General features: G+C 39.3%; 1 protein-coding gene across 1 annotated transcript; it reads right to left on the bottom strand.

Moving 5' to 3' along the window:
* Positions 1 to 279: 279 nt before the first annotated feature.
* apbb1 (amyloid beta (A4) precursor protein-binding, family B, member 1 (Fe65)) lies at positions 280 to 9991 on the bottom strand. Its single transcript, XM_073484729.1, has 14 exons — positions 9868 to 9991; positions 8534 to 9189; positions 6792 to 6997; positions 6645 to 6707; positions 6313 to 6392; positions 6135 to 6201; positions 5570 to 5716; positions 5169 to 5296; positions 4385 to 4499; positions 4180 to 4264; positions 4007 to 4087; positions 3781 to 3896; positions 3111 to 3287; positions 280 to 2952 (listed from the first exon to the last, which is right to left on the bottom strand). The coding sequence occupies exons 2-14, from the start codon at positions 9165 to 9167 to the stop codon at positions 2797 to 2799; spliced, it is 2055 nt and encodes a 684-aa protein (XP_073340830.1). The 5' UTR covers positions 9168 to 9189; positions 9868 to 9991; the 3' UTR covers positions 280 to 2796.
* Positions 9992 to 11237: the final 1246 nt, after the last annotated feature.

Consider the following 11237-nt stretch of genomic DNA (forward strand, 5'->3'; position numbering starts at 1 on the left):
TTTTTTTGTTCATGGCTGGTCTGTCGATACATATGGTAAAACCGGTGTCAGCAGGTTTAATGCATATGCAAAAAGGCCCAGACAGGTTGTGTGTGGCTTCTTTTACATTTTAATGGAAAAGCTGGGGATCACAGATAAAACCATTAATAGAAAAGGAATAAATGTCTGTGCCTCCACATCCAGAAACCAAAGGAGACATTTTGAGGCTCAGACCTGCCCTTTGGAAGACAATCTCGTCACACAAACCAAGATATTAAAAGACCACAAGATACACAGTGATGATATGTTCACATTTATTGTGCAGTGACTTTTATATACATACATTTTATACACCTAATTTACATGAACAGAAATAAATTAATCTGCTAATGTTCTTTAACTCATCTGGCTTTAGTGTTGCCACCGACTGGACACAGCAAACTTTGAAAGAGAAAATAGTTCCAAGTGACACATGAGTGACAAGGCAGTAATATGAGTCAATGTAGTCTACTTTTCATTAGTGTTATATTGTACACATATAAAGAAGCAGTTGGTAAGAGTTTTAGTGTTTGATAACTTCTAAAATGTTAAAAACATCTATGATAAACTATGAATTACAGTTTGAGAGAGGCCAGTCATCACACAGCACTGCTTCGCTTTCAAAATCGGGTGACAAGGTCAGAAAACAGAACGGACTCCTTGACAGGTTCATAGTTGGAAATCTGTCACACGTCATTTCTAATCCATATTTTCAATCATTATTTTACAAGTACGAAACATATTTCAGCACTTTTGAGGACACTTCAGATTTCAGCTTTTTGCGATATAGAAAAAATATCAAAGATTTGTGGGTTTTTTACAAAACAAAACATCTAGAAAGTTAAATAAAATCTGACAGCAGGTAAACGAGACTTATATCAGAGATGTGTCATTATGCACCACTTAGACATTTAACACAAAGTCTCACTTGTTTCAACATCACCATGATATACAGAAGTCAATCACTGTTTCATAGACGTATGTTTTGCTTTTTAAAATACAAACTTGTATTTGTTATGCATGTCTATACATTCCTTTTGTTGTAATTTCATTGAGCGACACATTTGCTCTAAAATAATTCTTTCTTCGATTTTTCAGAGGACACATTCTTATATATTTATTCATCATTATGTAGTGGAGTCAGTCAGCCTGAGGATATCTAGTAAGTAGCTACCAGTGTCTCAGACAACGTGGCCAAACAAATGCCCTGCAGAGGTCAAATAAATCTTACAAACTGCATCTTTAATATTAGAGATGACTATTACTATTGTGCTACATACAGTATTGATCACTGACACACACACATAAAGATCAAATACAACTTGGCTAATTAGTGTGTTCTTTATAAAAAGTAAATCTAACGAGCTAAAGTGAAAACCATCTTAAATTGTGTACATTGCAGTGTGTGGAAACAATAAAAAATACATTAACTGGAGTGGCCGGGGGCCCACACACGTCAAAATGTGGAAAAAATAAAAATGTAAACCACAGGAGAATTCATCTCGAGGTTTCCCATATACACAAAAAACTGTAGATACAAACATTAACCTGCTCTCATCTTTTCAGTCTGAAGGAACTGACAGGAAGTCTAACTCTCTACGGCTAGCTTATGATAAACACTGGCACTAACTAGAGTGACATGCCTATGAAACACGAAACAACACATCGACTCCAGCCTCCTCTTACCGTACAGAAACACAGAAAGAATTTACAGGATACATTGATGGGTCTTAAGCACTAAAACCGCTGCAAGCAGCAAGAACTCTAAGCTATCAAAACATGCAGCTTGTGGCGAGTCTCTACAGTACTATTCAGTAGTTGTTGGCGATACACGACTGTGTGAAAACCCAGAGTTTGTATTTTTTTATTACTATTATTTATATCACACGATAATGATTTTAACATGGCTCTGTTGTTCCGTTAGCCTCGCACTCGATCTAGACAGACGCTCTCATTAAAGTGAACAAATAATCACATGGCAGCCGTCTTATCACCACACCATACAGGAACATCTGATTATTGCACACTAGCACTGAACTTGCAAATGTTCATGCAGAATGTATGAGAAACACACTACACTCAAATCAGTGGTTGCTCACTATGTGACAGATGACAGTACAGTTCTTTGGAAGACTAAAATACATTGTTCGGGAGGGTCGGGGACATATATCTACGTGGCACGCCTACAGTGCTTGTATTACAGCCTAAGATGGTAGAGAGAGGTGCGATGATGTTTTAGAAAATCAGTATTAGGATACTTGACACCAACTGACAACGACTGTGTTACAGTACCTTCATTCAAAGTAGAAAAAGAGGAGCGTTAGAGATGATAACTGCACCGAGGAGGGGAAGGGAACGAGACCATTTCTGTGAGAGAATCTAGCAACCTCTTTTTCAAGCAAATTCTAGCATGTAAAATATATTACATCCATATCCAACATTCATAGCATTGTTTTCTGTTAAAACACAAAAATAGTTAAGACTCACAGAAAGAATCCCAGCGAAGAAAATATAGATGCCAGGGGTTTCATCTGTTTGGAGATGGGAGTGTAAAATTGTACAAATAAAAGCGGACGAAAAGGAAATAAATGTATTCTTTTCAGACGCACATTTTCCCCACTAACTACTCAACACACTAGTGAATAGACAGGTGAGACGGTTGTAAGGCGAAACTGTGGCAGAAGGATGAGAGGAGGAAGTGGAGAAGAAGTGAGATTGAGAAGGAGTTGTGGTGATGGACCGTGTGTTTAATGGACTGTGGATCATCTTCACTTCGACTCAAGGGGATTGAGAGCCTGACCTGTAGCTCTTAAAGCTGCCTAGCAGACTCTGCACTCCCTTCTTGACCCGTCGAGCCACTGAGTCAGCAGGAGGAGTGGGCAGGCAGGAGGCCAGGCTGGGCGGACGTGCATCCAAGCATTTCTGGTAGCGAAGCTAAAACAAAAAACGAATAAAAAGAAAATACACAGCGTAAATGGGTTATTAAAGACACAAGATTAGATTCCGAAGAGTTAATAATTTGCAAGTCATCATTATCTCATCTCTACCTCTCTCCACCTGGTTTTCATCTCATGTATGCGTTTACTACTCACCATGCAGGCAGCCTGCACGGCCTCACTCAGACTGGCAGCGTTGGGCTCGCACCAAAACATGTGACAGGTGAAATCTCGGGGACCCTCCGCCATGATGAAAGCAAAAGTGTGGACGTCCTTTCCCACGCCCATGAAGGACAGGAAGCGCACCCTGCACTCTGACAGCACCTCTTCATCCTGGGATTAGAAATATAAATAACAGTAAAAGAATTAGCAAAGTGTCACTTTTTTCTTTTCTTTTTCTATTTTTATCTTGCTTTGTCTTGTTTCATTTTTATCTGTCTTTTCCCACCTCATTGCCTTTTTTGTGACTTTTAAGATGCTGTACCAAGTGAATTTCTACGGTGAGGGGTCAATTAACTCATCTTTTTAACATTTTCACAATTTGTTATGCTCCACATTATATTCCCATCAAGATTGTTGTTGTTACATACTAGACCTTCATCTTCATCACCTTGAGATAATATTAAGTTACACTAATTATTTAGTTTTAAATCTACGCAGTCAAAGTTGAGTGAAAGTAAGTAATGTAAGCAGCACACGCTGAAGGTAAGGAATATCTTTTCACTGAAACTGCTGACACCCCTGCGATGAAGCTTTAGCTCATAATTTTAAATTACCATATCACCCTCCCGGAGGCCCATGTCATGTTCAGTTTGTGGTCTGTTACCTGTTTAGAAAGTATTGTGAGGGTGGCTGGTGCCACGTTCACGGAGACAGGAGTCCATTCACTTTTATCTTTTGTCTTCACTGCCAATTCTAGAGTGTCATTGATTATATCCATACCTGAGAAGAGCAAATCATGCAGAACATGATACATCAACCATGATTATTTCAAGGCACACACTTCTGAAGCGTTCACATAAAACATTATATATTTGTAGGTATTTTCTTACCAACTGGCTTAGCCACAGCCTCACATCCAAGGTAATAAACATGGAAGTGCTGGAAGAGTTCATTTTTTGGAACAGGAAACTCTGTAGGGGAAGGAGGAAGCATTGAGTGATCTGTTTTCACATGTTGAATTATGAAGATATTTAAAGTATGTAAGGGCGTCACGATGCATTACCTTGAACCGGGATGACTCCAGGGTTATTCGGGTCAGAGTTGAGTCTGCTAACACCTGGCTTGGTCGCCTTTCTCTCCATCATTATCTAAAATCAAAGTGCGGGAAGAAAATGTGTATAATCAATGTAATGTAATATCAAGTGAAGGAAACCATTGTTGACTATGAATGAAGAAACTGAATCAAATTAAATCCAATAGTAGCTGACCTTTGAACACATCTCATGTAAACTGGTGGCTATGTTCTTGGCGGGTGAGTCACAGCGGAAAACATGACACTTCAGAACTTGGGTCAAGTTGTCTCGAGCCACGTAAGCAAAATCCCTGCAGGTAAAACGAGATGTAGAAGGTCACATTTTGATTTTGAATCATTCATACAGCATAAATGGGTGAGCCAGTTGCACATAAAGACTATAGCAAGTAAGAACAGCAACCAACAATTATTTGAGAAAACATTTCAGATAAAAGTCATCAATATATACCTTTCCCTGTTCATCACAGAAAATGCAGCATGAAAGAAAAAAAACATGATTTGTTAGAATTCAGTGAGACAGGATGCAGACAGAAAGTTATCTTTGTCAGCAATGCTCTGAACTATCCAGCAGAGGGCAGCAGCGTACAATAAAAAGAGCAAAAACAAGAGAACAATGTGCTTGTCATGACAATATTCCTTGAGGAGTGCAAAGCCTGAGTCATGAATGAGTCATGACTACAGAAGGCTGTACATTATTTTAAAGGAGAATCAACCCCTTAATTCAGCCTGAACTGAATAATGGCTGAAACATTTCAACCAATGATAAAAAACACTGAAACTTAAATTTCAACTGTGGTATATAAGAAAAAGTCAGTTCTGTTATTTGTTAGCAAAGTTTGAGATGTTTTGTTGAGCAATGATCAAACAAAGCAGTGGGGTTTGGTTAAACCAAAAGTTTGATTAATAAATCAGGTGCAGTTCTGCCAGCTTCATTTTGGACTCGTCCTGCGGATACTGACCTTCCATTGTCTCGGCCAACACCCCAAACACGGATGCTGCCAATCGGTTGAGTGTGAAGCAGAGTCTGGCCCAGTGGGTCGATCAAGTTCATGGTGTCATTCTCCAGGACCATCACCATATCCTTACCCTGTCAAGACACATAATAATATTTAATAATAATAATAATAATATTTCACCAATCACAGTCATTCATGGGCTGCTATTGAGTTAAGATAGGTATGCACATCAGTCCACATTTGAACTTTTAGGTTATTTCACTTCAATTCCTAAATGAATCTAGCCTTGAAAACTTTTTTAAAAGCTTCAAAATACCTAAAAATATAGTCACATCTTTCCAATGGCTGAAGTGGATTTTGAATCGTCAGGAAAGTGACTGTAGGATTCAATAAAAGCCTCTCACCTCTCCCCAGATACCAGCAGTGTCATGAAGGTTATGTTTGTGATAAGACAGCTGCCTGATGCAGTTGTTGACAGCAACACTGCTCTTGCCAGGTGCCATGTCCTCCTCCGACATCTCTACCCAGCCCAGGGAACGCACTGCAAAACACTGGGAGTACAAATATGCAGCACATTAGCACAAGAAAGGACTGAACAGGGAAGGTTGAAGATGAGTGAAGTCAGAAAAGGATGAAAATGTGAAGCATGTTGTATCCTCTGTGAGTTAATGCTTCTCATAGTGCCTGTAGATCTGGCTTTACTGCTTAAACCTGCCCACAAAGTTCAAAAACACAACTGCAAATATAATTATCCATATGTACAAGTTGGAGAAAAGAGCAAAGATCCTAAAGTGTTTTGACCTTTTAAAGGACTAATGGAAAACCATTAGTTCCATACTCTAATAATCCCTGTGGAAAAATGTTCCCTTCTGCATTTAACCCATCTTAATGTTTCAGAGCAATTTTAGCCACACTGCAGCAGCCATGGACCAGTTCTGAGAAAAGAGTAAACATGAAACACTGCTTTACCTTAGCTTCTAAATCTGTGCAGAGTGGAGCGAGCTTCTCTTCTTCGTCGGACTGGGAGCAATTGTAACTGCATTGATAAAGAGAGAGAAACAAATCAGGATAAGCAACAGAAAGAGAACAACAACAGGTTACAATATACTAACTACTAACTCATCAATAAGGTTTGAACAGCACATACTTCAGGTTGATGGATGCATAGCGTAGAGTTGCCCCTTCAAACTCCTTCAGACTTTGATCAGATGCAACCTCTCCCTCCTCCTGAAGATACAGAGAATAAAAACAGTTTACAAAATTTGAACTTATTTCAGATAGACATTAACTTGACAGACATCATGCACTTGTTCTCATAAAACCTTCTGCCTTGACAGAGCGACATTTCAAGTAATGTCCATTTCGTGAAAACTTTATAGCTGAGTGAATATGCTCAAAAAATAATCCTAGACGATTTGTCATCAGCAAAACGTGAAAATATGTATAAATTCATCTCCTATATCCTTTGCCGTTATTTACCTTCCACAGTTCCCCTTCACCTTCAGCTCCTTCTTCTGCACTGGAAAGCTGAGTCCAGGATTCCTGGAAAATTTAACAGAATGTATAAGTGTCTACAGACTCGCATGCCGTTGCCTCTATCCAAGCAAAATTCACGTTAGACCTCACCTCAGGCTCCTCACAGGGGGTAGTCTCCAGGGACATAGTGGAGGACATCATGGAGTCACCAACTTTACCCAGGGGTGAAGGGGGCTCCCACTGGGTGGTGCCTGTGGGGATGTGCCAGTAGTATGTGCCTGATGTATCTCGCACCCTCATCCATCCTGAAGGCAGGTCTGTGTCGGTCTCAAAAGCACTGGAATCCCAAAAGGACTCTGAAAGGCAGAAGGGAAAGGAGAAACACGACGAAGGGAGAAATGTTTAATGTCTGTTTAAAAAAGAAATAAAAACACACTCTGACCGTATAATATGAGACGGGAATAAGCTATTTGTCTGACAATCAGATAGAGTGGAATGTAAACACAGAGGTGTTGATTTGATGTGGCCAGCATTCTTCTTTATAAGCTTATCGATCAATAACAACAGTTATCTTTTGTTGCCTCAATTTATCTTTGATTGTTTTGACATTTCTTTTTATCAGCGTATTAATGAGAAAGAGAAATGGTTTTAACAGCATTGTTGAAGATAATCTTGACAACTTGCGCTTCTTCAAACAACAGGTGAGAAAGCATGTAGTGTTGCATTTGTAAAGTTGCTTCACCTCATTGTTGTCATTAACAGACTTAATATTTCTGAAAACTGACAGGAAGCTGATGAGATATGATTATTTCTGTACTACTATCATATACTATACTTTACTATATTCAACTACTATATGTCTCTATATACTATGATAAAATCACTGAATAACAATGTTAAAAAAAGAGATTGTACTGGCATCACTAACCAAACTGTCTGACCTGACTCATCAAATCAACACTGCATAAAAACATAGACATGACATTTGTCTCCAAAGCACAGTTTGTGTTTCACCCCACTCCACCATACAAATCAATACAATAAGTATATATTATCTAGAATTATTTAGAGTTCTAATTGATTTGAATATTGTTGTAATGTAACAGAGGGCCTTGGGCCCTTTCTGTGACCAGTAAATGATTAGGAAAACATTATGCATAGTATAGGCCTTTTCACAGCAAGTCCGATACAACAAAGCCTTTAATCCAAAAGAAACAAGTGCAATTTATGCACAAATCCCTTTCCCACGATGTGTGGGACAACGTTAAGAAAAAGATTTGCAGCAGAAAAAGTGGATCTTCCAAAAACACCAGCTATTATATGAAACATTTTACCCTAACTCTTCTTTCTGACCACTTATAAGCCGTATGCAACCATCTAATGAATAGTAAATAACACACAATTATTTATAAACATTTATAAATACATTTTAAGTTTTTATAGTAAGGTACAGTTATAGTAAGGTACAGCAATTATAACTCCTTCTGAAAAGGCATATTTGATATTATCACAACTTTGTTTTACTATATTGTCATTCACTATCATACACCAGCCTGCACTTCTGGGTGCTAATAAACACTTATATCTGCTGACAACTACATTATAGTGTGTTATAAATCATCTGTGTACTGCTTATAAATGCAGTTTTGCCCTTTTATCCAATCTGCAATTCACTGACTCAAGGCTCAGTTTATAATTAGTATCTTAGTTGTTTTTTGAAAGCATACACTGAAGTTTTCAGCTTCTTAATCTAATATATGTTGTTCTGAGCAAAATGTTTCCTTTTTAATGCATGTCGTTGTCCGTGCAAGCAGTGACATCCGACTGCTGTTAAAGGCAAGTCTGATGTTGCATGTGTGGCCTAAAGATCAACTCCATGTACTTCTATTTACCTCTGTTGCCATTAGGAGAGCTGTCAGCTGTGTTGTCCTGAGACACTGCAGGCCAGGTGGGCTCTTCATCGTTTGGTGTCCCGTTCATGTTGGAGAACAGGAGGCAGGGATTCCTCCCCACAACGCTGCCCTCCCTCTGAGACTCCACACTCTGCTCTCCTGCCACTCCTCTGGTATCACCTGATGTCTCTTCATCTTCCTCTGAGTTATTTTCCTTCTCTTTGCCATCTTCTTCCCTCTCTTTATCTTTCTCTTCTGTGGGCTCCAGGGCGTTGATGAGTAGCGGCTCATTAAGGATGTTCTTGGACTCCTCCTGACTGAGACCAGGGGTCATTGCTATTTTAGGAGACCTGGTCTGCTCCTCGTTCCCCTGTTGCTCTTCCTGAGTGGTGGTCTGATGAGGGAAGTCTTCCTTGTTCCCATTCTGGCTGATATTGCAGTTGTGGTTCTGGTCCTGCTGGTTCTCGGCTACTTTCCGCAGCTGGTTCCGGCCTTCTTTGACCCACTTGGCATTGTTGCCCGTGGAGTCCTGGTCGCACCAGTGGCTGCTATCGTTCAGCTTGTTCTTCAGCTCTTCATCTTGTTTTTGTTTATTTACAACATATGACATGTCTTCATCATCATGGCCTCCCATGTTAACTTTCCATATAACTGATCTAATGGAGGAGAAGGATGAGATTTGTTAGCATTACCGTTAGCACGCTAGCTAGCTAACTATCAGGCAAGCGATTGATAATAGAAAGACAGCTGCAGTCATGGGTTTCTCATCAAAGCTCGAGAAAATGTACTGTAGTTGCTGGTTACGATTATATTCAGAAGGCCTCTCTGATTAAAAGAAAGCTAATGCTAAATTAACCGTGAAGCTACTAGCATCATTTCAGTCTTCACACTGAAGTCTGTTTCTCGATCGATTATTCCGGGTTGGCCTTAACTGCGGCTACTTTCACTGTTGGATTTCCAGCACGAATACGAAACGTACTTCAGCAACTTCACCTTCCATTTGCCAACACGACCTTTTTCTCTGTTAATGTTGAGCTCAATATAGCGCCAGTCAGGGACTCGGTGCACCATTTAAGAGCCAGTCGTCTGGTTGTTAGCTAAAAATCCAAGTCTAAAAGCAGACTGCAGACTAAAATACACCGATATTAAGCGGGTGCCATCGCCGCAGCTGGAAATAACGGGATCCATCCGCCATCATCGCCGTCGTCATATTGGCTAGGCTAAAGTTAGCTCCTCAGCTAGCTAGCTAGCTAACGTTTCCAAACAGGGAAAGCAAAGCAAACAAAGCGCGTTGGCAGTGATTTAGCAAGCGGTGCGTGAGAATTTCGACTTACCAGCTCCACCAATCCCCCTGTTGTCGAAAAATACGCTGAACGTTGCGAGCTAGCTACATATTTCCACGAATCGTGAGGGCTCGCTTGGTTTCTAGGTGGTGTTTTCTGTCAGTGGGCTCGGCTGCTGATGGAGGGCGAACCTGCGTCACGGATTGACGTCACAGGCAGAGCAGGAGAGGAGAACAGAGGAGCTCAGGACATCTAACATCACTTTTAAGACTGTTTTTGGACATATTCATCCGGTGCTGCATATCTTCAGCTTCTCAGGATTAAAGTCAACTCTAAAGAATAATGTTTTGTTTCCAACAGTGGTACCAAACCCTTATGAACAACAGCTGCAGGACCAGAATCCCTTTAAAGGGCAGAAGACATTCAAACTCAGAATTGTAATGTTTACAATATTAATGAGGATATACTACAAACTCAGAAATATTTACCTTTTCCATAAGTGGATAAACAAGCTGTTCTCAGAGGAAAATCAGGTCCCCAGAACACTGTTTGAATCTAGAAAGGTGGCAGGGTCCGCCACATATAAACAAAGTAAAACAGTATGAAACTATGTTGTCCTTTAAGGTCAGTTTGTTTATTTAGTTTTTATTATATAATTATAACCGATTAAATGAGGGTTAATACCCTTTTTATGACAAATTGACATGTATAACAACAGGTGACTCATTCACTTTAGCTGATGGCAGCGATGGAATGTAACTAAGTACATTCACTCAAGTAGCCGACTGTACTTAAGTACAATTTTGAGGTACTTGTACTTCACTCGAGTACTTCCATTTTCTGATACTTTTCACTTTCACTCCACTACATTTTGGAGGCAAAAATTTTACTTTTTACACCACGACATTTATTCAGTAACTTTAGTTACTTGCAGATTACATGCTGCATCAGAGACAAAATATTGTTGAACTAGACTGAAAGTCTAAAAAATGCTGCATATTGGATCTATAAAGAGTTGTATACAGTATACATGTATAATTTACTTGTACTTGTACTCTTGATACTCAGGTACATTTATTGCCAGAAAATTACTTAAACATAAGTACATGTAATATCAGATACTTAAAGACTTTTACTCATGTACTATTCATATGGGTGACTTTCACTTTTACCAAAGTAATATTTTAACATATCTTTACTTTTACTCAAGTATGACTTTTTTCCTGTTTAATACATTTATTAGATTAGTGTAATAAATGTAATACTTGATTAGAAAGTAACAAACTGTGAGTGACACACCAGCTAGAGATTTTTCACAACCTGGCTAAAGGGTGTTCTCTATTCGTCCTTTATGAGGGGTGACTTTTTACATAAAGAACATTTTTATAGACAGTCATCAAAGGAAATGACATAAATTTGAA

This window comes from Pagrus major, chromosome 2 (genome assembly GCF_040436345.1).
Source record: "Pagrus major chromosome 2, Pma_NU_1.0".
In the NCBI taxonomy this organism is placed as follows: domain Eukaryota; kingdom Metazoa; phylum Chordata; class Actinopteri; order Spariformes; family Sparidae; genus Pagrus; species Pagrus major.

Bases quoted from the DNA above. Each gene is read 5' to 3' on its own strand.
- apbb1 (XM_073484729.1), bottom strand. From the start codon at position 9,167: ATGGGAGGCCATGATGATGAAGACATGTCATATGTTGTAAATAAACAA. The intron at 6,202-6,312 runs GTATGTGCTGTT...TTATCAATGCAG, and splicing joins TATGCATCCATCAACCTGAA to TTACAATTGCTCCCAGTCCG. The intron at 4,500-5,168 runs GTCAGTATCCGC...TTTTACCTGCAG, and splicing joins GTTGGCCGAGACAATGGAAG to GGATTTTGCTTACGTGGCTC.